We start from the raw sequence: 27,117 nt of genomic DNA on the forward strand, positions 1-27,117 counted from the left end.
AACATGGATTTTATTGCACTTCTACACACACACACACACACACACACACACACACACACACACACACACAACAAATATATATAAAACAAATAGCATGCAGTTCCCATGTTGCACCAGACTGGATTAAAGAATCAGACTGATACAACAAAACCGGTTCACATTTTTAAAAGACACCAAAAAAAAGAAGAATCAAGGCAAAGATTTTGTGCCAAATGAAGATGAAGATCACTGTTATTGTTAGTGAATCTCAGCAGATACTCAGAGTGCACTAATCCACGTGACCGTTATCTCATTATAACACTTACCTTCTTCCTTCAGTGCACACTATGGCACAGCGAGAGCACAGGAGCACAGATACATGAACACGGAGTTGTTTGTATAAACAATGTGAGCACCTTTCAGTTCCATGTAATGAAGCCCCAGAAGAACAAGGTGATAAGATGCATTCAATGAAAGCCATGAGACCAGCTAAGTAAACAAGGAGCAGCTCTCATGTGATCTTTGGCTTCATTGAAAACAAACAAGTTCAAACTGAGGCTTTTACGAAGAAACAGTGAAAAATGGAAGTGTGACGGCTCAGAGGAACCTGGAGAAGAATTTATCACAGCACACACTGAGTTTGAAGAAGAATATTTGCTCAAAGGTGGGAAAGAGCATGTCATGATTGAAGATGGACGTCATTATTTTAAAGACATATCATAAAATAATTTATTTAATAGTAACAATATATTTATATGTAGCTTCACACACCAAGTCTATCCTGGCCATGAGTAGCTCCACCTCCTGCAGTTGGAAAAAGCAAAACTCTAGATTAATTTGTTGCACTTTAAAACCCAACAGTCACCAGTGTGAAGACTGTATCCGTCTGCTATGAGGAGACATTGTGATCTTCCTGAGAAGTTCCGTTACTCTGCAGCAGCGGCGGCTGAGACTCCACCGTGATCCTGTACGGCACGGTGTCCTGCGAGAGCATCTTCCTGGTGGTGCTGAGCAGGCGTGAGTAGTTCTCCGGGTCGTACTGAGAAGTTGGATGGTGGCAGCGGAGCAGTGGGAGATCATCCCTCTCTCTCCTGGAGAGGAAGAGAGGAGGTCGGCGCAGACTCTCTCCGTCTCTCAGGGAGTCGGCCAGGGCTTTGCGCTTGCTCTCAGGAAGGAGCATGATGCAGAGCACAGAGAGCACGGCGAACGAGGCGAACACCACGTGGTGCAGGAAGTAGCCCCCGTTGTTCTGCAGCTCCATCAGGGATGAGGCGGCGGTGCCCACGCTGCCAGCAGCCATCACCAGACCCAGAGTGCCGCCCCTGAGACAGACGGAAAAGTCATGAGGGAGACAGACTGGAACTTTCAAATGTTTCCGTTTCATCTGCGCTATCACTTACCGCACAACAGTCGGCATGACTTCACTGGCGAAGAAAACACTGAGCATCGCCAGAGCCTGAGAGGAGAGAAGTCCCACGAACGACAGCACCAGCACCAGTCCTCCATGCAGGACTGTAAGAACATTACGTGGATTTATGTATCAGTTATACACATAATTAGGACAGATACTAGGTGGTATCAAAACATTTTGAGACTAGTTTTGTAACACGCCAACAGATGGCAGCACAAGGCTGAACACACAGTCACAGGGAGCACCGACAAAAGACATCGTTCTGTGCAACTGGTGCTATTCTGACCACATGCGTTACCACAGCTGCTATTCTGACCACGTGCATACCCCATCGGCCGGAAACAACATGATCTCACTTCCGCAACACCAGATTTTTAACATTTTTAAAGAACCAGGTTATTCTGACTGTGAGTGTGGTCTTGTGTGAAACGGTAACGATGATGATGATGATGATGATTATTATTATTATTACATTGCGTGAGGGCCAGCAGAAGCAGTGATGATAGGCCTGTGATGATTGCAGCTAGCAGCAAAATTCCTCTCCGGCCCAGCCGGTCAGCAGACACGCACAGGAGACCGCAGGCCACGGCTCCTGTCAGAGCTCGCAGGAAATAGACGAAGTAGAAGTGAGTAGAATAGCTGTGGAGGTTCCGAGTGAAACAGTACTGTATCCCTGTGCTTAGGAAACTGTGGAGTGGATAGAAAACATCACACACTTCATTAGCAATGGCTTCATACTCATTAACTACTCATGCACACTAAATAAAAACAAATACTCCATGTAAAATAGTTCTTTATTACAAATAAAAAAAATGTAAGAATCATGAAAATATGCTAATTTAAATACTATATGACTATATTCATTATATTAATCAATATTGAGGAAAATAAAAACCAAACTGAAACAAAATGTAACACTCCAAATAAAAAAAATAAAATAACAGTTACATCCAAAATGAATAAAAAAGTCACTAAACATTATAAACAGCATGTAGTGTCAGTAATTCGACTCTAGAGGCCGCTCTCGTAGTTTATAACGCAATCCGGAAAAACTATCTCTGTGTATATTTGCAGACAGTCGACGGTTCCAGCAATCAACTATCGGTGAAAATTAATCAGCAAAACTGATGAATCGATCGACCTCCAAATATCACACGCGTGAAGTTTGTCCTGATGGCTTTTTGTTATATGGCAGAACAACAATGTCCTATTTAAATATGGGCAGGCAATCACAAGAATGTTTAGGATGTAAGGTTGTTAGTACGTGATAATCCAGGGCTCGGTGTGATAGATGAAGAAGGTCCTGAGGTGAAGCGGAGATCATTTTAAAGGGTCTCACACCTAGCCCTGATTATCACCTTATACTATGCTCACCTCCCAGAATGGAGGAGTTCAAGCTGTTATTGATTATTTGCAGAGCGAAACTGACTGAATAGATCAAAATAACATGTCACTTACAGGGTGAATGTCAGGATGAGACAGTTCCTCCAGATAACTCTGGTGTGCCAGAGTTCGAAGATGTGGTGGTACTTTGGTTGGGGGTCTTCTGGGAACGCCACGTCTATCTCTAAAAAAACGATAATAGAGAGAAGCACGATCACAGATTCAGCCAGAATTCACTGATGTACTCAGACATATGCTGCATTCCTGCCCACATTTGTTTCGAGTGACATGAGATCAGATTTTTTCTGTGATCATCATCCTCATAGTGTCTTAAGAACATCTCTTCTTTGAATAGCATGCACATGTAACCATCAATATCCTTCAGCCTGCAGAAAAGGGGCGATTTCCTCAATGTCTGTCTGATTTTTTTAAAATAAATGTTTCCTACAGAACCGCTGAAGTGTGTGTTTACTGATTATAACTCTGTGCTGATGCCGAAAAAAAAACTCTCTTTCAGCTTCTCCCATCAGGGGGCGCCACAGCGAATCATCCGCATGTTTGATTTGGCATGTTTTTACGCTGGATGCTCTTCCTAACGCAACCCTCCCCATTTATCTGGGCTTGGGACCGGCACTAAGAGTGGCTGGGGTTGGTTTACGAGGATTGAACCCGGGCTGCAGCGGTGAGAGCACCGCATCCTAACCACTAGACCACCAGGAGTTCCTAAATCCTAAATGAAGCAGGATTTATCAAAACCCTCCACATCCATTTTATGCGGAATGCTTTCTACGTTTATTCTCGCGATCTGAAATTTTTAGTTCTTTTTTAAGGTGGCGCTAAAACGCCGTCGTACTACTGACCTTGTTTGTTTCTATGCTGCAATTTCATATGGCATTTTCTTACACGTTCCTACAGGAAGATCAAAACAGAAGTCTCTAAATAGAATTTGTCATCTGACTCTCTGCCTTCATTTTCAGTTCCTTGAATTCCTGCCTGAACTCATAAGAAATACGAGATAACGTGTAAAAACAGTAAAGATGTTTTGCGTCCAGGAGTGACGCAACTTCACACGTACCCGTCAGAAGAGTCTCGGCTGGGTAGATCTCATCCCTCATACACACTCCGTTCCGGGTGGAGAACAGCTGTAGGCATCTCTTGGCCTGAGGAATCTGAGATGTGGCCAGAAGCCAGCGTGGAGACTCGGGAAACACAGAGGGCCAGCTGTTCAAACATACAAGCGTGCTATTCATTTACTACAGCAAATGTCATCGACAAGTCAGCGTACGGTAACACAAGACACACATTACAACACATACCACACATACAAGTCTCCACACACACACACACACACACACACACACTAGAAAAGTGTGCACGGTTGTGTCGAGTAAAAAAATACAGACATTTATGTAGCGAATACAGACGAATAAAGTGACACAAACACTATAATGTACTCAAGCAGATATTAAACATCAGCAGGTCACTTGCTCAAAATAAAGGGGACTAAAATGAGCATTTTATAATAAATACTAGCACCTGATATTGTACAGCAGGGTTCAGAAGGGTTACAGCAGGGTTCCCCAGACTACTGCCTGTAGGCTGAATACAGCACCTACAGCCCCCACATTCGGAACGGACCTCTGAATAACCCCAAAGACATATTTTAAAAACGCAATTTTTCAAAATATTTTTTACTCGTATTATATCTGTATTTGATAATAACGGTTGGCCTTCCAACTAAAATATGCCTTAGTTATTAATGGAGGTCGAGGCACAGATAGTTGATCGCTGCAACTATCGTCTACCAACAAAAATCCATACTGATAGTTTTTCCGGTTTCCAGTCCGCAGTCATTACGAGAGCGGCCTCTAGAGGCGAATCACTGACGCCACGTTCTGTATGTAAAGCTGCGCACTGCAGGGAAAGTGCTAGATATTTATTATTTATATCATTATATTTATTTATAGATTTATTCATATATATTTCCGGTAACACATATCTCATGATTCATTGCTGTTTTTTTTTATTTTGGTTATAAAAGTTCACTATTATTTTACATACAGTGTTTGTTTTTTATCCAGTATCCAGTATTTTATTCATTAATCATTAACCAGTAGCTATTTGTTAGATTATTATAACTATTATTTGTTATTATTCATTCTTAGGAGGTGAAGCTGGAGGTAGCAGAGCTGAAGATGCTGAGAAATGAGTTTATTAGAGGGACAACACATGTTGGACGTTTTGGAGACAAGGTGAGGGAGGTGAGATTGAGATGGTTTGGTAGGAGAATGCTGAGGATGGAGACACCAGGAAGGAGGAAAAGAGGAAGACCAAGGAGGAGGTTTATGGATGTGGTGAGTGAAGACATGCAGGTAGTTGGTGTGAAAGAGGCAGATGTAGAGGACAGGGGGGGGATGGAGACGGATGATCCGCTGTGGCGGATTAGTGTGTGTGTGTGTGTGTGTGTGTGTGATTCTCACCACCAGTAAGACAGCAACAGCAGTAGAGGAACTGTAGCCACAGCCTGAAGCACAGACCACTCACTGCACAGCACAGCCAGGCCCGGGAGCATGAGCTCAGCAATCACGGAGAAGAAACCGCTCACCATGGACACCATGAGCCTGTGAGGAGGATCACACACCTCCAGACCTGCAGCATTCACACCAAGAGGAAAAAACTTATAAAAAAAACAATTAAAGGGAACTCTTTTCATAGACAGAATTCAATTGGTCCTTGAGGTGTTTAAGAATAAATAAATCATTAACCAAAAAAATCAAATCAACAATAAAATTCGGCTGGTAAACTGGGAACAATAGATACATTTTACTGGTGTTCCACAACATGTGTATGAGAACTGACTGCAGCTGGAACGAACGTCACCATGATAATACTTTACATACACATACGAGGTTTCGAGACTAGTTTTGTAACACGCTTTGCCAGCAGTGCACAAGCCACGACCGCCACCTGCATCCTGTACGGCAAGAAAACAGGCACGCCGTCGTCTGCCACGCCTCTCCAGGGAAACTCGGGCGGGCGTTAGAACAGTCCAGACGATCTTCACGTGAGATTTGAACATGCGGCGTGTTGCTTCCCAGTTCATCCCCAGGCTGCTGTCCAAGGAGCAGAAGGAACCCCGGGCCGAAGTCTGACAAGAACTCCGTGCCCGTCCTTCATGTCGAGGATCATTACGGGTGAAACGCGGGAGTTAGGGGACGACCCTAAAACCAAGCAACAGTCTTCACAGCTCATCATCTCCACAACCAAAAAAAGCGGCGGCAGGTCCACAGCTCGAAAAAGTGCATGATCATCGTTAAAATCTTTGCAATGTGTTTGTTACGTCACACTTAATTCATATAGAAAATATATTATTTATATAAAATATAGTCTTAATTATAGAAGTTCTTCCACCCGGGGTCTCAGGAGGATAAATCACAGTGGTGAAGGCATTGGACCCTAAATCAGAGGGTCACAAGTTCAAATCCCAGCACCACCAAGCTGCCACTGCTGGGCCCTTGAGGAAGGTCTTTAAAAAAGTGCATTATGGGTAAAACACATGGCACATCATTTAGAAAAACAACACTTTCATAACTTCAGATGTCTAATAGATCGAATCAAAAGCAATGAATTTTACTCATCATAACAGATTTATAGCAAACACAACCTCAAGCACATGTGCCACTTTATACACACAAGTACTGGAACATCTGGATATTCCAGCCATTTTTAGCCCTTCTCCAAACTGTATCCAGATATTTGGAGGCACAATTGTATTGGACGTCTTCGGATGCAGGAGCATGAAATTTTCCCTTCATTCAAACTAGGAGACCCAAAACCTGTTCCAGGATGACAATACTCCTGTGCACAAAGCCAGCTCCATGAAGATCTACTTTCCATGGGTTGGAGTGGAAGATCTCCTGCTATAGATCTTCAACCCTACTGAACAATGATTGTGAACGCTGAAGCACCCCAGGCCTCCTCATCTTCATCAGCACCTGACTTTACTAACACCGTTGTGGCACAAATCTCCAAAAACAAGGTGGAGTATCTTCCCAGAAGAGTGGAGATTATTATAGCAGTAAATGGAGAGTAAATGTGGAAGTTTGGGCTCATATTTTTGAAGCTCTAATTCATCACATTATCCTTTAAACGTACATTTCAGCGAACATTTCAATGCACTGAAAGTTTTCTCAGATAAAAATCCCTCGGACTGAAATCCGTGCCATTGTTTGCTTGCAGTGCTCCGTGAATGAGAGCAGAACTGTGTGAAATTCCTGAAGAGGAGTCTGGAAAGGAACTTCACTTTCTTCTCAGAATTTTTATCTGGACCGAATTCTTTTCTTATGACCTCGAAGGAATTTGGGCTTTAGGTGTGTATGTGCATGTTCATGATTCCTGCTTCTGGTTCCACCCTGTACCTCCTTCTCCTACGCACTTCAAAGCTCCACTTCACACAACCCCAGAACGTGTGGACTGCATGTATGAAAGGGCATTACACAGAGTTTCCTTAAGCCTTTTCCTCGAATGCAACTTCTGCTGGATGGAACAATCACCGGAAGGCCAAATTAGGAAAAACATAGCTTTCCAAAGGAAGTTTAGGATTAGAGAAAGCCTTGGAATTGCATTCTTGTTTACTGGAAGTGCAAATGAAGATCAATGTGGTTCGTGAGAACTTACAAGAGGATCATATAACAGCACGACAATCATGAAAACTAGTGGGAACAAATGATTCATAAAGTCTCCATTTGCTCATTAGAACCCATAATAAGCTCCACTCTTCTGGGAAGATTTTTGCTCATTCACCTATAAGAGTGTAAGTAAAGTCAGGTACTGATCTCGAGGTGCAGTCAGTGTTCACATTCATTATTCTATATCAGGAGATCTTCCACTCATACAACTCATGTGAAGCAGATCTTCATAGCCAATCACAATCCACTATTCACACCTGAACTCCTTCCAGCCAATCACAATCCACTATTCACACCTAAACTCCTTCCAGCCAATCACAATCCCCTATTCACACCTGAACTCCTTCCAGCCAATCACAATCCACTATTCACACCTGAACTCCTTCCAGCCAATCACAATCCACTATTCACACCTGAACTCTTTCCAGCCAATCACAATCCACTATTCACACCTGAACTCCTTACAGCCAATCACAATCCACTATTCACACCTGAACTCCTTCCAGCCAATCACAATCCATTATTCACACCGCCCACTGGGTAATAGAAAGACCTGTATGAAGTTTATTTTGAATTTCCTCCTGGTTGGTTTGGTCAAGCTTCATTAGTTTTGAGCTCAGACTTCACCAATGTTCTAAAGATGTTGTTTATCATCATTTTGCTCCAAAACAAACAAAGAAAACGTAACTTCTGCTGGTGCACTTCTGCAAATGTGCAAATTAACTTCATACAGAAATCTAACACACACAGGGAAAAAGGACAAAAGGCAAAAGTTACTGCTGCAGAGAAGAACCAGGGATTTGTAGTTCACAAGTGACTAGAACTCAGTGTTTACCCATAATGCAACGCTGCCATCTTTACATGTTCATGCTGAAACCAATTTCCTCCTTTGAAGCATAAACAGTCAATCAGTAGAACATGAATTCAGACAGGACGTGGTGAATAAACAGGACCTTCCTACTCCGCACCAACATCCTGCTCTCTGATTACACAAACCAACCTGCAGCCATCTTCTGATGTCCTTCAACAGATTTCACCACGAAGAAAAAACCTGTCAACATCTCTTTATTACGTGCAACGATGATCTAACTAAAGGTGTGATCTCTTTATGTACACTACTACTGGCTCTGTGTGTGTGTGTGTGTGTGTGTGTGTGTGTGTGTGTGTGTGTGTGTTGTTGACACAAGAAGCACTCATGTGGAACTCACGGCTGATGTAGGAGGAGAGGAAGACACCAGCGAGTGCGGCGCCTTGGCCCAGGCGGAGAAGCTGGAACACCACGGAGCTGTTGGAGAAACACACAGAGACTCCAAAAAGGCCTGAGAAGGACACAGAGATCAGAAGAGTCTGGCGTCGTCCGAACCTACACACACACACACACACACACACACACACACACACACACACACACACACAAATGAGTTATGCCAATCCAAATGTATCTACAAACACCATGTAGAAAAACGATCGTTTCCACTACATGCTCCGAATCGCTCACCAGTCACACAGAGTCCCGAGCAGGACGTATCCCAGGATCCAGCCGGTCATGAAGCAGACGTGCTGCAGTGGAATCCTCCAGTAGTCCTTGCAAACCAGGTTCCACTGTGGACACCAGCGAAGAGGAGCAACTCAGATTAGGTATCTTTAAAGAGATACTCAGGGATTGTTTACCTCCTAAAGTTCATGACGCACGTTTATTGGAAATATCATCAATAAACAGGGTTATAGTGAGGTCATGTGACCTTCGACCTCATACACTGGTGCTGTTGGAAACAATCAAGGGTCTGTTTTGATGGTCCTTATTGACGTTTTAACGTGTCAAAATTCATCACACGTCTGTTCAGGTTTCGAGGGTTGCCAAGTGCCTCTGAGCCATAAATCTACAATCAGACAAAAAATCTGACACGTTTTTCTGCCTCACGTTTTTCTTTTTCTGAAGCAAAGAAAAAAAAACATCCAAATACTGCTACTGCTCTCCTATTGGCTGACACGGCTGGTGAACCCGGTGAGTGAATTTTCCACCTTATGAAGAACCCCAGATCACAGCACTGCCCCCCCCACAGGCTCGTACAGCAGGCACCAGGCACAATGGTGCATCAGTTCATCTGCTGCTCTTCTTACCCTGATGCACCATCACTCTGGAACAGGGTCAATCTGGACTTATCAGACCACATGACCTTCTCCTATTGCTCCAGAGTCCAATCTTTATGCTCCCTAACAAACTGAAGCCTTTTTTCCAGATTAGCGTCAATGATAAGTGATTTTCTTAAAACTACACAACAGTTCAGTCCCAATCCCTCGTGTTTCCTTCACATTGTGCGTGTGGAAATGTTCCTACTTTCACTATTAAACATAGTCGTGAGTTCTACTGATGTTTTTGTACAATTTGATTTCACCAGACGTTTAATCACGAATCATTCAAGATTTACTTCCGACCACGAAGATGATGGTTCCTCACGATCCTTCCAGTATTTAATAATGCACTGGACATTTCTTAACTCAATTTGAGTAGTTTCAGCAAATCTCCTTAGATGTTTTCTTTGCTCTACACACACCCATAATTTGACCCTCCTGAAATAGATGAACATCTTTTCCACGATCACAGGACGTGTCTTCTGACATGGTTGTTTAAGAAATGAGAAGCTGCTCACTGCATCATTTACAGTTAAATAACTTGTTCATCAACATAATCGTCCATGCAGTAATGATCCAGTAGGGGGCGCTGATCTGTTTTCTTAGTTGAATCCAATATTTACACACACACACACACACACACACACACACACACACACACACACACACACACACACACACACTATATTGACAAAAGTATTGGGACACCTGACTTTTCCAGACATAGGTGGTATGGACCCAAACCTGTTTCCTCATGACGATGCTTCTGTGCACAAATCCAGATCCATAAAGATCTGCTTTACATGGGTTGGAGTGGAAGATCTCTGGCTATAGATCTCCAACTCTATTGAACAGCAATGGGATGAATGTGAACGCTGACTGCACCCCAGACCTCCTCATCAGTACCTGACTTGTGTATGAATGTGCACAAATCTCCACAAAGGCTACATCTTCCCAGAAGAATGGAGGACTTCATGTGGAATGAGATTTTGATACCAATCTTATGCTAAAAACCCCCACAAATGTTTGTTTTTCTTGTGCTTTTGTAGCAGCTCTGTTGTAAAGATGTTGGTCTCCTGATCAGAAGCTCGTAAATCCCAGCACCAGATACCATCGTTGGGAAAATGAGCTCTTTAAATTCCCTTTTGATTTAAGAAACAGCAGTTTGCTGTAATAATGTTACACTGTTGCTGCGCTCTACATTCCTCTTCTTCCTGTCCTGCACCACTCGCTGGCCTTTTGGAAACCCTGATGAGTAAAGCATTCAGGAAGAAAAGCCCATCAAGCTTTCGAGCTTCCTGTTGGTCTGAGCGAGAAATGTTCCTCAACCAGTCAATTTATCAGTCCTGCGTTCCTCAAAAACACAAAACTTCGAGCTATTGATCAAATCAGACTTCAGAATCCTGCAGCCACAAACAGACGACAATCTGAAATCAATCTACAATCTGTCCAAAAAATGTGTCACTTCACCTACTGGACCTTTAATAGATCAGACTTCACCTGACTGCACCTTTAATAGATCAGACTTCACCTACTGCACCTTTAATAGATTAGACTGTACATACTGCACCTTTAATAGATCAGACTGTACATACTGCACCTTTAATAGATCAGACTGTACATACTGCACCTTTAATACATCCGACTGCACCTACTGCACCTTTAATAGATCAGACTGTACATACTGCACCTTTAATAGATCACACTGAACCTGTAATGAACCGATGATTGGATTTTTACTTGAAACACGAACATCACTGACCTCAGTGACGAAGTTGCTCTGAAGCCCTGCGGCGTTTCCGTACCACCAGCCCCTGGTACACGGCACCAGCTCCCTGGACTCCCTCACCGTGAAGTTGGTCCAGTTCCTCGGGTACTTGTAGAGATCACAGTGACTCGGTCCGGAGCCGTTAATCCACGGGACGGTGAAGTTGAGGTAAAGTTGTCGGGAGAAGTTTCTGAGGAGGAAGGCGGAGGGCAGAAGCTCCGGATCCGCTCGGCAGTGGTACGACTCCGGGACGAGCGTGAAGAAAACATCGGAGAAAAGACTCAGAGCCACGGCGAAGTGCGGAAACCAGCTGAAGAGCGCAACCAGTCGGTTATAGCGGCCGAATCCTCCAATCTGCGGCAAAACCTTCGCTTCAAACTCCATCGTTGAAATAAAAGAAACCAGAGAGAGTGTGTCAGTGGGAAACGCCGCGTCCTACACACTCCTCCACACACACTCCACCAAACACTCCTCCACACACACTCCACCCAGTTTTTTTTGAGCGACTTATGTAGGGATCTCCTGAGGCTGGACATGAGAATACACACTGATCACCACAAGTAGGAGCTTCATGGTTTAAGCTCTGGGCTACTCACTAGAAGGTCCCTTGAGCAAGGCCCTCATCCCTCCATGCTCCAGGAGCGCTGTATCATGGCTGACCCTGTTCTCTGAACCCTGCTTTCTAACAAGCAAAGAAAGGAAGAACTTCACTGTGCCTCTAACATTAAACCCACATCGTGGAGGCGTCATAACAATGGCAGGTGTAAAATGGTGGGATGTGAAGGTGATGCTAAAGGTGATGTGTTGGGAGGAGGAGAAACCTGCGGCAGGGTCATGAATTCTCAGGGCTCACTTGAGGTGTGAGGAGTGAAGGCCACATCCTGTGTGTGATCTAACAGAAGATTTTACTGTAGTACAAACTGCTGATGAAGTTCATGTTTGCGCTGATAGAAGGTGTCAGAACACACAGCTTGTTGCCTGTGTGATATTAAATCCTGGGCTTTAGTAAAAAATGTCCAAACCTGTGTTTTGGAAGACAATTTCATTCAGTATGTATTTTGGTTTAGTAGCGCCACCCACTGGTAGCTTAAAAAAATGAAAAGTCAAAAGTTTGCGCTCCTGCCATGTTCTTGTCCATCAAGCGTCTGGGATTCCGAAGGAGAACAAGAACAGCTTTAAGAGTGGTTTAAATAGAACCTGAGGTGAAGCAGAGAGCATTAAAATGGAGTTCAAGCTGTTATTGATGTTTGCAGAGAAAAACTCACTAAATGGATAAAAAAAAGTGCTTAATTTTTTCTTTTTATACACGTGGCTCATTAAATCCAGAATTCTGCTGCGAATCACACACACTGGTAAAGTAGTGCATTAGTAATTGGATGCGTCCAGTTATATATTTTATTTATTATTATATATATTATTTATAATTAATAAATAAACTCCTGGTGACGTCATTTCAATATTTATTTTAATATATTCTTTTTCAGTGTCTTTCATGTTGTGCCTCGTGCCGATTATTAAAATAAATCACTATCAATTATTTTCTTCACACGTAAAAATCCATTTAAAAAGTTGCAATTTGTATCATCGTTTTGAAAATATTTGCTTCGGTAAAAAACGATTTATTTAAATATTTGTAGATGCTCTTTTATTATTTAGAAAGTGACCAATAATTTGTGTGCATTATTTGATGATAAACTGTACCTCGAGCGCGTTCTCTCAGCACGTGAATATGACGCATCACAACACTACAGAGAAGGAGGCGTGTCCTGAGAGTCACATAGAAGAAAGATTAACATGGCAGAGGCAGAGCTGTAACTTTCTCCAGACACAACAGGGTCTACAGAGGCGTGTGTGGAAGAACGAGTTAGAAGTCAGAAGTAATTTAAGTAAATTGATTTGTTGTCTGTCTGAACTGAAGAAATAAAAGTGAATTGTCTCGCATCAGTCGCTGCTTCACACGTGTCTTTAATGTATCGTTGTCTAAACAGCGGGATGCGAATCACATGAACAGCACTAATATATATACATATATAAAGTGTGACTTGGGGTAATTAGAATTCTCTTCAGCTACAATAAAAAATGTTCGATATTTTCTCACGGATGAAATGCGCCCAATGTTTCGGGACCACCACAAAAAACAAAAGTAAATAAATAAAAAATTAAAAAATAACATCAGCGCCATCTGCTGGCCATTATAGAAACTGAAAAGAAATGACAGACAACCATCATATTTCAAAAATTTATTTACGAACATAATCTCTGAGGAACAACAGCAGTTCTCGCGCTCTCTGTACATGCAACTGTAGAAAATAACAATTTTGAAATTTTTTTTATTCTATTCATTTTTTTTGATGTTTTTCTTTTTTTTTGTTTTTCTAATTTTCTCGCGTTTGAATTGCAGGATATCGACACAGCTAGAGGTGAAAGTACTGGGTCTTTGACAGCACTGAAGACAGCATCAACAAACCCCTCCCTCCCCATAGCTGCTCCAACAATATGTACACAATTCAACTACATTGTACAAAAGGGAAAAATAAAAGGGAAAACAAAATAAAAATACAAATAAAAAAAAAACAAAAAAAAGATACTTTTTTTACATCACCTGCAGCGTCTCATTGCTGTTAGAACCCCACATTCTACGCAAGATCAGACTAGTACAAAGAGAAGGGTGCAAAAGGTCCTGGGAGATTATATACAGCTTTTTTTTATGTACAACGTTTCGGTATATTTACTCATTACAAGAGGAAAATTTACACAGCAGAGACCTTCCAACTCAAACATACCACAGGTGTCAGGAAAAAATGATAAAACAAAAAAACAAAACAAAAATAAATAGGTTATTTTCTCACCATTTAGCTCTACATGCTTTATGAATCATTTTCCAAGAAACATCTATGATCAGATTTCTGCAAAAAAAAAAAAAAAAAAAAAAGGCTTGAAATTGTGACCCGATGGCACGTAAATGTGCAGTGTGAGAGGAAACGGGGTGAAATCAGATCACGGAGGTAATTCTGCATAATGGAGGTCAGTGGGAGGAAGTGCTTCACTCACAGACGGGAGTTTCTGGGAGAAGAAAACAGGAAAGGGGGCGGGGCTTGTTGAGACAAGTTTGATGACCACGATACAGAACTACGTAAAGCTCACAGTGACGCTACATAAAATTCACATCACAATTTCAAGCCTTCAAAGAACGGCAGGAATAAGATTAATAATTATAGTAATAAAAGCAGGGTTCGAACAAGAAGACACAACTGAGAAAACACACACAAACACACAATGCATCTGTAAACAATCGTGAGATTTGCAGGGACAGTAATGGGATACATTCTGCTTTTTAATAAACCATGATGAACATGTCAGTGTTGAGAGGAAAACAAACACACACACACACACACACACACACACACACACACACACACACACACACACACGCATTTTTGGTTTGGAATATTTTTTTTTTTGCCAAATTAACCTCATATCACAAAAGGTACTTGAGAAGCAGTAAAAATTTAATAAAAGGAAATTTCACACACCCTGTACGTCAAATCAACGAGCAACAACGCTCACACACACACAGAGAAAAAAAATGAACACAAACAGAAGTGTGGCTGATTGAGAAACACATCACACAACTTCACGCTGAAGCACAGGCAGGAAGGATAAAATATCAAAAACGTTTTAAAATCAGGATAAAAAACAAAACAAAACAAACAAACAAATGCCACCGAATAATTACGAGCGCTGTAATAAAATGCTGTGATTGTGCTTTAAAGGTGGGAAAAAACAAAAATCTGCGACGTACATGCGCCACGATGACGCTGGAGGGGCGGGGCCAAAACGTGACAAAAAAAGTGTAACCAATAATTTATTTTTTTTTAAGTAGGGATGACCTTTATAGGTCTGAAGAACCTTTGGAAATGTATTTATTTTTTTTTTGGAGAAAAGCTTTTCCGATCACTAATGTGTGCCATCAGATTAGATTAAAGAACAAAAATAAAGGAAGAAAAGAAAACGTGTGACACTGAAACCCGATGATAAAAAGAAGGGAGGAGGTGAAGGGAGAAAACGCTACTCATTAGAGATATTCAGCGGTGTATTGGATTGTTTTTTTTTTTTTTTAAGAATAAGGTTATATATCGAACCGGACGCTCAGATCGGATCGGATTAGACAGGATAAAATGGGATTAGATGGGAATGTCGCCGCCGCTGCTGCTGCTTGCTGATGTTTGGAGCTTTAAACGTGTGCAGCTTGAAATGAAATCAGAAAAAGGTAAAAAGGCATTTTCTCGGTTTATATAATTTTTTTCCCTTTTTTTTTGCTTTTTCTTTTTTTGTTTAAAGATACATACTTGTGTATTTAAAGCAATGAATAATATATACCTCTTATTATTCTTCTTAAATAATCCATAATGAATCACTCTGCTACATCTGAGAACTGTTTGTGGCCCTGACGCTTTCATTCTGAGGGGTCGTGTACGGTCTTGATGATGGCAGACGCGCGTTTTGACAGACCTTAAGGACCTGTACACACACACACACACACACACACACACACACACACACACACACACACACACACACACACACACACACGAACAAACAAACAAACAAACAAACTGTCCTTAAAATACTGATGTGTACACATTTTGGCCCGTGAGGGTAAGGGGTGGGGGGAAGTGCTGCCCGCAAGTGAACTGTACATACAAAGATAATTTTATTCATTTATTTTTTTTGTTTGTTTTTACACTTAACTGTGTGATGTTACAGTACATAAGTTATTTACAACTGTGCAGTAATGGGTGGCAAAATAAATTATCTAGAAGGCAGCGAGAATACATTGGTTAACGAATATAAAAACTGTACATCATTTACGGAATACAATTTTTTTTTTTTTCCTGTTTTTGTTTTTTGTGTGTTTATTCCATTAAACTAACATTGGCTCTGTAGTGTTTCAAGTCACGTCCTCAGAAAGGGAACAATGAAATGCCCGAGTAAAGAAAGATCCAAAAAAAAAAAAAAAAAGAAAAAAAGAAAAAAAAAAGAAAAACCCACTAAAACATCATTTGTAAAAGGTTTTGCAACACTGCGGTTTCTCGAGTTGTCCTCCGTCTCCTCGTTCTGCAGGTGTGTGTGTGTGTGTGTGAGAGAGTGTGTGTGTGTGTGTGTGCGCAGAGTGCTAGCACAACGGGGATTGGCTCCTGCAGTGGACCGTTGGAGGCTTTGTGAACTGAACCTACTCTGCTCTCCTTTTGTCCCTCCCCCATTTGTCTGAGGACACCACGATGGACTGAGGTGGGATGTCCTGGTGCTGAAGGAAATTGAACTCCCTTGCTCTGGCACAGAGCCTCAACCATGCTGCCCTTGCTCTTGGGGGCGCTGTGTGCATCAGGGAGCCATGCTCTCCTCTGTTGTGGTTACGAGAGATTATCCGAGTCCGGCAGCGTGCTGTCTCGCTGTAGCTGTGGATGTTCCAGCCTTCGACTTGCACCTTGCGACCTTACATGTCTTTTGTTTTTTTTTTTTCTTTCTTTTTCTTTAACACGCGGATGCACCTCGACGCGCCAGGCCGCGTTGATTCTGTTTGGCGCGCTCGAGGACACCGTTTGTGCCTTCTGTCCCTGATCCTGAAGGACGTCGAAGGTGGAGGAGCCTCTCTCAGCCCTCCTCTTTTGCGATTTAGTTGAAAAGGGGATGAAAAATAAAGAAAAACTAAATCTTTCAACTGGCAGGTTGAGAGAGGGTGGGCTAGCTTTAAAGCAAAACAGTGTTGCTTCATTAAATTCCAAACAAAAGCATTAAAACTTTTAAGGATGAAAGTGCAAGTTGTGTTTTTTTTTTTCCCCTGGGGAAAAAAAAACTATGCTCCTCTTTTCTGATGGGAAGGAGCATTTAGTTTTCTTTTTTTCGTAATTTGTTTTAACCTTCTTCTATATAATATATACGTATATACTCTTCTCAAAGAAATCTTCGTTTTCAAACCGGCTAGCCCTTACCGAACTCGCTTGCTTGTTTGATGTCTCTTTGAAAAAAAAGTTGAGGGATTTTAGAACCGCGCTCTCGGCGTCTCCGTGTGTTCGTGTCACGCGGGCAACAGTACAAAGTCGTCGTTGACGTCCACCATTGGCACGTAGAAGGAGGGAACCTCGTTGACGCACAGAGATTTGTGTCCGGCAGGGTCCAGCTCCTGCACCTTGAGTTGCCACTCCATCCTCTGCACTGCGTTCAGAGCGGCGGCCTCGTGCTGCTGCCGCATCAGCAGGCATGTCTGAGAGATCAGGATCGGAACGTTAATCAAAATAAATCAATAAATCAGACGGTAATACACTATAATGGACAAAAGTTTGTGGACACCTGAGCATAAGATTAATATTGGCTCAACATTTAATTCCAGATTTATTCCTCATTCACTGTTATAATGAGCTCCACTCTTCTGGGAAGATGTTCCATTAGATTTTATGGAAATTTATGCTCGTTCAGACACAAAGGTGTTAGTGGACACATTCATTGGTCAATATGGTTTATATCTCTATAGCTGGAGGTCTTCCATGCCAACCCATGGAAAGCAGATCTTCATGTAGCTGGCTTTGTGCGCACACTAGAACAGGTTTTGGTCTTCTAGTTCCAGTAAAGGAAGAATTTCATGTTACCGCATCCAATGGCGTCCTGTGCAATTGTGTGCCTCTAAGTTCGTGATAACGGTTCAAAGAAGAACCATATATGGCTGTAAAATTCAGGTGTCCCAATACTTTTGTCCATATAGCGCATCATCGACCTTTAAAAATCACATGCTATTATAATCATACAACGTTAGAATCATGCTGTGGTGCACTCGTTCTGGAGATCTTTACCTTCATGCGGTCATATTTATCGTCCACGTCTTGAATCCAAGAGATGAACTGCCGGGCGTTGAAGCGATCTCTCACGGATTTGTTTTCATCTCCCTGTTAAAACACACACACATCGACACGAGGACATTCAGAGAATTATTCCAAATGATTTTAAACACCTGCAGAAACGGTTAGAGTGGACGTGACGAGAGTTAGAAGCTATTTCACCTGGCTCTCTGATGGCATGTTGTACACCTCTGAATCCAGAAGCATGGTGCAAGCACTAAAAGGCACGGCCTGATTAGCGATGGTCCTGGCCGCTCTGCAGTGAACTCGCAGGACCTCTTGTTCACAGGAAACGATCAGCTTTTCCTGGAGAGGAAAAAAAAAAAAGGAAAAATAAAATTTTTGAAAAAACGTCATTCTGGGCTCATTGACCCTCGAGGTGTTTTTTCTTTCTTTCTTTTTTACACCAATGTCGCAGGATGAATGTGAGATGAAACGTGGATTTTACATACAGAGCTTTTACAAGTATACAGAAGCTTTAATTAAAAGGTTTAGTGATGAGCGCTGTAAAAAGGGATCCGGTCCGGGAAGTGTGTGTGATGGGAGTCCCTCTTATTTACCCGCTCAATGCTGTGCTGCAGTCGCAGTTTCCCCCTTACTGCCTCTTGCTGTCTGAAGAGCTCCTTCAGGGGTTCAGACAACGATGGAGGTGGTGCGATCTGCAAGGGAGAAACAAAAATCGATTTTTGAAACGCTGGTGTGTTACTGGTGATTTTGTGTAACAGTGCACGTATTCTTCCTGAACCGTTTCGGAGCACGTGTGTACGGAATGCGAGCCTTTTTACGTGCGGAACATAGTTAAAACCCCCCACGTATAAGGTGGCAGACTGCAAGTTTGTTTAATCTTCTGAAATACGTTTTTTTTGTTTCTTTTTTAAAGATTTAGTTTTGCGCATGTGCCAAATCGCGCCCACTTCCGTTTTTACGAGAGTCTAGTGATATGGATTCTTTTGGCATTTTAAGTCCAGCTTTAAGAATTTCTCTTAAAAGAAGAAAATCCTGATGATTCTGCATATCGAGGGAGTGAATAAATAAACGCTGGAAGAAATGAAAACATTTGTTAAAGACGTATGCTGAAATAAGCAAAACAGTTAGTAAAACTTATTTGGTTTGAAAGAGGCAGATGTAGAGGGAAGAGTAGTGTGGCGACGGATGATCCACTGTGGCGACCCCTACTGGGAGCAGCCGGAAGAAGAAGAAGGAGGAGAAAATGAAATATTAAATGTAGAACACGCGCACACGCGCACACACACACACACACACACACACACACACACACACACACACACACACACACACACACACACACACACACAAATAGACACATCTATTACACAAATGGGGTCTAATAAATGTAAACTATTTACTTTAATTTTCCCATTTATTTAATTTGTGCCAATTTAATAAATAACTATTTAATCACTATAATAAAACGGGTGTATTGCATTACATTTATGTATTCGACTTTATTTGTATAAAATATTATATAATTTTACATATTATTTAACCAGGCATGTATTTGATTTAAAATTGTTTAAAAATGTAAACTGTTCACAAATGTTGATAAATGTAAACAGCGTAAATAAAAAAAACGACACGTAATGTTATGGTTTGCATTTCTTCCCTCTAACTGAACCGAACCGCGACTTTAAAACCAGAGGTGACCGTGAATTTTGCGTACCGTTACACCCCTGGTACAATTAGAAAAGTTTTTGTGTAGAATTATGTTCTTACCACAGGGATATGAAGTTTGCTAAGCGGTTTGCCATCCAACAGGTAGGAGCCCGTGTACGTTACGTATTCTGCGTAGCACTGGGGAGCCTGCGGTGTTATATAGCACAGGATTTTCCGCTTTTCTTCGATCTTTTTCCGGATCTGCAGGTATTCGAAGTACGGGTTGGAGCGGTCGCTGTGATACGGCTCAATGTCATCCAGCTTGATAGCGTTGACTATGACGGCTAACGTCTGCTGTATCATCTCCCGGGTTTGCTGCATCGCCGTGTTGACGAGCTGAACCTGTACCTGTTGCTGACCCGATTTCTGGAACTTCCTTTTCCGAGGATGTTGCGTCTGCCCGTCCTCCTCCTCGGCACGGCCTTTAGTTTTGGTGACGAGAACAGGAGTAGACGCCTGAGCAGTGATGGTGCTGATGGGCTCCTTTTCTCTCTCCTTTTCCCCAGAGGTGAGAGAGGACTGAGAAATTGTGGTGACGTTCGTGGTGACGGGAGAGGATGTCGTGGAAGACGAGACGCTCGTCGTGGTGATCTGCTTGCTCTGGTTGGCCAGCATCTGCGCTCGGTTGCGGGTCATCCGAGGAGCTATCTCCTCCACCTTTTTGGGGGCCTCGGGTGCTGGAGGTACAACCGGGAGCTTGACTGTTGTCTCAGACACTTCTGATATTTGTGTGGTGCTAGACGTTGTGATGGTCAAGACTGGAGCAGGGAGGCACGAGTTGCACGAGGTACCCAAGACGACCACGGGGTTTGGAGCAATTTGCTCAGATTTTAGAGGTGCCTGTGCTTCTGAACATGGCGTTATTGGAGGCAGGGTATCTGGTGCAGCGTCTTTCGCTCTATATTCTTGGTCATTCTCTGCATCTACAGCTGAATAGATGTTGCCATCACCCTCATCCTGTTCTTCAAACATGTGCACATCTTCCTGTACTGTTTCTTTTACCAATGGAACGTCCTGGATGTTGTGCGGTTCTGGTTCAAGCTGGGATCTGTAACTCTCCTCGTGGGCAGCCGGCTCCAAATCCTGAGCAGGCTCGTGTGGAGAAACACCTGCAGGTGAGCATGGAGGTTTGGTCAAAGTGGGAAAACCGACATCCAACACCCCTAATTCTTTATTTGTTTCCAAAGGTCTTATTGGGACAGAAGGATGTTTGCTCTCCGGTATCTCCGGTGCAGTAACATCAGGCTCATGAATCTCTTTTTCTGTAAAGGGAAGATCTGGCAAAGAGAATGGACTCAGATCGTCTAGTTCATCAACTGTGCTAGGAAAGGGGTCAGCCCACTGAGACTCGCAGCTTACTGGTTGGGCAAGACTGCTCTGAGGGAAACTGAGTGGTTCTTCTTGGTTCTCTTGTGCCACACATGACGGCTCATCGTCCATTTCATTCTCCTCAACATGTGGTTTGATATCCGAAAAGAAGGTTTCTAGTCGAGTCGAGGAGGGTGGCAAGAAGTTCGAATCTTCGGGCTCTGCTTCAGGTCTTGGTGATGAAGAGATGTCCTCTATGTTGTCCTTTGGGACCTCATAATGACTTTCTGAGATGTGTTGGTATGCCCTCGAGTATGTAGAATAAGGCGGAGTCATGGATGAATGCACAGGTATCGCGGTAGGAATAGGAGGCAGGTCGCAATCGGAGTGCGAATACGGACTGCTAATCTTAGAAACTGCCGCTTCGACCTCTCTGTAACTTTCATGTGGTGATTTCATAAGACCGTCCGCATTCCATGCTATCGACTGGTCACAGGAGTTCTCAATGATGCTGTCTTGAGGATGACTGGGTGTCAGGGGAAGGACTTCAGGATCTTGACGATCTAGAGATTCAGCCCAAGTCTTCATGACGGACTCCCCTAATCCGAGGGGATATGTGGGATCTTCTGTAGGCTGATTGGAAACGATCTGAGTTTCGGGGGTTTCCTCGGAATGTTCTTCCTCTTCATCCTCCTCCTCCTCCTCATCTTCTTCCTCCTCCTCTTCCTCCTCCTCATCATCCTCCTCGTCTTCATCCTGCTCCTCTACAAGAGGAGGTAAATATTCGCAGCCGCTCACTGGGTCAGACGGCAACAAACTGGGTTCACTTTGATGTAGTTCGGACAAGTCGTCGATGTCCATTGGAGGCAAAGCGGCAGGAGCTGGTGTTAGAGGAGCAGCGATGTCCAGACACTGAGGGTCAGGTCTATGGACTGGAGTTGAGGGCTTCATTAGATAACTGTACATGCTCTCTGGAGGGAGCTCACTGGCATCATTCCCAGAACTGGCTGCAGAAGCTCTATCGGGTGCAGGCTGTGCTGAATCAGGCCTCGGAGACAGCATGTTGATGTGAGGTGAGGGGTACGGAGATGAAATTCCATCGAGTCTCTCCACTGGTATTTTGTCTTCAGAAAGGTGCGAGGCAGAAGACTCAAATTCTTGAGGTGTGGTTTGCTGTCTAAGGAACTTGTCCACGTCTGTTTTGAACTCTTCTTCTAGAGGTCTTCTGACCTCAGAGGTAATGGACCTGCTCTCGAGGGGTAACTGCATGTTCTTCGCTGGTGTAATGCAGGTTCCTTCTGGGAAACCGTGGGAAGAGTTCTGGGAGGTGTATCTGTCGAAGAATGTTGGAGAGCAGGCGTTCATTGACATCGTCATTGCAGAAGAGTTCTGACAGTCTAGTCCATCAAACATGATTTCCTGGTAGTCTTCTGTGCTGCAGGAAGGCGTTCGAGGAGTCTGCATGACTTCTTCATAGCTTGGGCATGAAATCACAGATGCAGGAGTGGGGACCCCTGTTGGTCTATTCTGATCTGGTCGTGGAGAAGCAGGAAGATTCTCCTTCATCTGGTGGCCTGCTAGCCAGTCTTTGGAATTCTGGCTGTCCAATGGTTGTGATTTTCTATCAGGGGACATTATTTGGGACGGAAGGCTCACCTCTTTAAGTTTCTTGTCTTTCAGAGCGGAATCTAATGCTCCGGATTTTTTAGACGAGAGATCGCTACGGTTCTTTTTCAGATCCTCACTGGACTTGATTTTCTCTTTAAGCTTCGGATCTCCTGATTTATGCCTTAATTTCTCCATTTGTTTGATCTTCTCCTTGTATCTCTTATGCCGCTCTTCATTCTCCTGATCTTTTAAACTGAGCATTTTGCCGAAGCTGGTCAGTCTGAGATCTCCGTCCACCAGAAGCTTCTCACGCGGCCGACTGTCTTTCCGGGTGCTGTCTTTTGACTGGCTGAGCTTGTCGCTGTCACTGAGCTTATCCTTGGTCTTGATATAATCCGTTCTATCTTTGTCTGTGATGTCCCTATTTCTGTCCTTGTTCTTGCCGTCAAATTTGGGACTATCTTCTTTAGACTTGTCTTTTAAATTTGTGACTTGAGGACTTTCTTTCAGGCCAGATTTCAGCTCGTCTTTGGTGAGACGGAAAGACCCGAAGCCGTCAGAATATTTGTGTTTCTCCTCCTTTACTTTTTCCTTATGCTTCTCTTTCTTCTTTTTGTCTTTAATCTTTTCGCTTGTGATGATACTGTTTGTCTTGTCCTTTTTGGACATTTCCTTTTCGAACTCCAGAGTTTTGTCCAAGTCGTCCTCTCCGTCGCCTTTAGAGCCGTATGGGAACATGTACGGATCGGCTTCCAGCGGCATGGGCTCTTTCTCAACAGGTAAGCTCTCTCTGCGGCCGAAGGACTCTCTAATCTCCTCGGACTTGTCCCTCTTATCTGCTTTCTCTTTCTTGCCTTTCTCCTTGTCTTTGTCGTGACTCTTTTTGGATGATGAGGAAGAAGAATGCCTGTGTCTCTCTTTCTCTCTAAATCTGTCCTGTGGATTGGAAATGGACAGCGACTCTCTTCGATCTTCTGTCATATCAGGCAAGGTGATATTGGAGGAGTCGTAGAAGCTGCTTGAAACCGGCTCGTGACCCCGGTCTGTGAAGCTGTCTGACGAGATCTCGCTGTTCTTATCATTGGAATCGTCTTTGTAATCGTTCATGGCCTCCTCCTCGAGCTTCTCGAGCAAGGATTTCTCGTTCTCGCCGCTGCCTTTAGAAGGTTTTCGATCTTTCAGGTGGTCCGGCTTATCTTTGTATTTGCTTTTGCTCTTCTCCTCGGCGAGCTCCCGCTTGTCTGTTGCTTTCTGACGGATTTTCTTTTCCTGATTCGAGTCCACAGACGCTCGGTCTTTGCGGTCCTTGTGTTTCGTATCGGTCGAGTCCTTGTCTTTCTTTTCTTTGTGTTTTTCCATGGAGCCTTTCCTTTCTTTTCCTGCATCAAACGTCTTCTCTTTCTTTTTATCTTTATGCTCCTTGTCTTTCTTATTTTCAGTCGAATGTTGTTTCCCCTCTCCGGAATACTTCCTGTGTTTATCTGTCAGCAAGTCCAAGTCGTCTCTATCGGGTGTGGAATCTTTACGGTGAGAGTCCAGTAAGCCAAACGAATCGCTCAGTTTTGCCACGCCTCCGTTATAATTGTCGTTTTCGTCCTCACTCTCATCAGTAAATATATCCTCGATTTTATACCAGGTTTTCTCCCTCACCTTTTCAGGTTTCTTTTCTTCTTTTTTAAAGTCAAGAAAATCCTTTTCTCTGTCACCGTGTTTGTCTTGAAATATTTTTTCTTTCTTGTCTTTACACTGCACCTCAGACGACATCTTCTCTCCTTGTCTTTGCTGTGAGAATCTTTGTGTTTATCTTTAGCTCCGTCTTTCTTGTCTTTGGAGCTCCTTTCGACATCTTTATCTTTCGAAGTCCTGTCGACCGAGTTCTTCTCGGGTTTCTCCTGGTCCAGACTTCGATCTTTGGGCTTATCTTTGTGCTTTTCGCCTTTTACCTTGTCTTTCTTCTCCACCCCATCTCCCTTCTTCTCCTTTTCTTTTCCGGAGTGGTTCCTCTCCCGGGGGTCTGACTTAGGAGTAGTTTCACTCTCCGATTTGAAGAAAGTCTCGTTGCCGTACTCATCTCTCAGAATTTCCGTTTTGTTTTTGGAGTCTTTACGCTCCTTGGTGAACTCATAGGAATCTTTTCTGTCTCTGCTGCACTCAACGGACTCCTTTTCCTTTTTCTCTTTGATGACTCCGTCAGCTGACTCCTTTCGTTTCTTCTCCTTCTCGGAGTGACCGGAGTTTAGCTTTTGTTTGTCCGTCCAGTCTTTTTTCTTTTCGTTTCCTTTGTCGCTTCCTTTCTCTGAGGATTCCCTCTCTTTCTTCTTGGAAGTGACGTCTTTCTCCAAGCGCTTGTCGCTGTGCTCCGACTTCTTGTCTTTCGATTTGTTGTCCTTTTTCCGGTCCCTGTTTTCCTCTTTCATGGTTTCCACAATAAGCTTTACAGAATTGTTATTGGCTTTGTACTCTTTCACAGGGGCGTCCCAGCTATCGTCTTCGTACAGCGAGCTGTCGGAGGAAAGATCCGATTGCCACCGATCGTGATCGGATGCGCTCATCTTGGTATCCTCTAAAAAAGGATTTTTCAGATCGTAGTCCTCGTAATCCGGTTCTTCCTTGATGGTTTTATCCTTTTTCGACTTTTCCTCTTTCGCGCTTTTGTCTTTTTCCGATTTGAAATGCTTCTCCTCTCTCTGCTCGCCCTTTTTTTCTGCTTTCAGAGACTTATCTTTGGACTTTTTCTTTTTATCCTCTTTATGGGATTTCTGTTTTTCCTCCTTCGGCTTGTCTTTGTCTTTCGTGCTTTTCTCCTTTTCTATTTTTAAAGATTTGTCCTTCTCATCTTTACTCGCTCGGTCTTTGTTCGACTCCTTGGTTTTCTTGGATTTCTCGTCTTTAGAAACCCTTTGAACGTCTTTCCCTGCCCAGTCTTTGTCCTCTATTTTCACTTTGGACAGTCGGTCCTCTTTCTTAAAATGATCCTTGTCATGTTTGGAGAGTTTGACTTTGCTTTCGGACGGCGACTCTTGCCGCGAATCGTCGAAGTCGAAGGAAATGCTTTTGACGAATTTTTCGTTCATGTCTTGATTCAACACTAAGGTCGCCACCTTCTCTTTTTCTTTGTTTTTGTGTTTGTGTTTGACTTTGTGTTTCTTCAACACCTTTCCGTCTTTGTCCGTTTTACACGCGGCCCCGTCCGCGTTCTTATAAAAGTCCGAGCTCTTTTTGTCGAGCGCGCTGCTGCCGTGTGTGTTGTTTTTCTTCTTCTCCTGCGGTTTCTTCTTCACCTGTTTTATAGACTCCACGCTCGAGTCTGCGGAGGAATAGTCCGATTCGCTGGAAAGCCTCGTCCTGACCGAGTCGGACAGGGAGCTGACGTCAGACCACGCCGGGGAGGACACAGTCTTCCAACCGTCTGTCCGCCACTGTTTTGGGTGCTGCTCTGCCAGAGATTGTGTAAGCTTCTGAGAGCCCAAGCTTCCATGAGAAGACGAGGATGAAGACACCGACAGTGAGCTGAACACACTGGAATCTTTAAGGCTCAGGGTTGAAGAATCCTTCACGCAGTTTGAAACTGGCATCGAGCACTTCTCGTCCTCGCTTTCCATATCGCCGGTCTCAGAGTCCGAGGTGCAGAACTTGTCGTTCACTTTGCCGAAACGCACCTCCTTACTGACGTTGTTTTTCGTCTCCTTCTTCCTCTTCTTCTTGACTTTGCTTTTGTCTTTCTGCTGTTTGGAGCACAGAGCGTTCGAGTCTCTGCTCTTGGTGTTGCTCTGAACGGCAGATTGCCTCGGCGTGGGCGTCGGCGTGAAACACAACGTCCGGTCGTCGTCGTCCGAGCTGTTGCTGTCCGACAGTATTCGACGCACGGGCTTCTTTGGTGTGAGCGAGTTGCTTTTGGAATAGGTTTTAACCTCCATCTTGGGTATGGAGATGAAGCTGTTGGTCTTGCTGACCGGATCCTTGCGGAAATCCTTTTTGAGAAGGTGCTTGTCGTCCACGGGCGGGACACGCTCCTCCTCGTCGTCCTCGTCGAACTCGTACTCGTCCTTCACCGGTGTGGTGGCGGACTTGGGTGGGTCCAGGGGCTTTCCTTTCAGCTTTAAACCTTTCTCAAACTCCGAATCGGTGTTATTGCCGTCAACGGAGCTGGAAGGGGCAAACGATGGAGCGTCCTCCTCTTCTGAAGAGTCTGCCGCAACAAATGATAAAAAATGATTAGAGAAAACGTAGACATTTTTGTAAAGAATTTGTATAAATCATATATCTCACACA

General features: G+C 43.5%; 2 protein-coding genes across 2 annotated transcripts in view; both read right to left on the reverse strand.

Annotated features, from left to right (window-relative positions):
• Nucleotides 1–694: 694 nt before the first annotated feature.
• On the reverse strand, nt 695–12,444 carry slc22a31 (solute carrier family 22 member 31). The gene is made up of 9 exons (XM_046841046.1): nt 11,357–12,444; nt 8,960–9,063; nt 8,670–8,824; nt 5,254–5,422; nt 3,849–3,994; nt 2,849–2,957; nt 1,863–2,077; nt 1,380–1,491; nt 695–1,301 (listed from the first exon to the last, which is right to left on the reverse strand). The coding sequence occupies exons 1-9, from the start codon at nt 11,744–11,746 to the stop codon at nt 869–871; spliced, it is 1,833 nt and encodes a 610-aa protein (XP_046697002.1). The 5' UTR covers nt 11,747–12,444; the 3' UTR covers nt 695–868.
• A 1,143-nt stretch (nt 12,445–13,587) lies between these two features.
• Nucleotides 13,588–27,117, reverse strand: part of ankrd11 (ankyrin repeat domain 11) — a 28,502-nt gene continuing 14,972 nt past the window's right edge. Inside the window, 6 exon segments of the mRNA XM_046841033.1 lie at nt 13,588–17,627; nt 18,211–18,303; nt 18,418–18,561; nt 18,816–18,914; nt 19,990–24,614; nt 24,617–27,034. Coding sequence (XP_046696989.1) covers nt 17,442–17,627; nt 18,211–18,303; nt 18,418–18,561; nt 18,816–18,914; nt 19,990–24,614; nt 24,617–27,034 — 7,565 coding nt within the window. The 3' untranslated portion in view covers nt 13,588–17,441.

Source organism: Silurus meridionalis, chromosome 26 (genome assembly GCF_014805685.1).
Source record: "Silurus meridionalis isolate SWU-2019-XX chromosome 26, ASM1480568v1, whole genome shotgun sequence".
In the NCBI taxonomy this organism is placed as follows: domain Eukaryota; kingdom Metazoa; phylum Chordata; class Actinopteri; order Siluriformes; family Siluridae; genus Silurus; species Silurus meridionalis.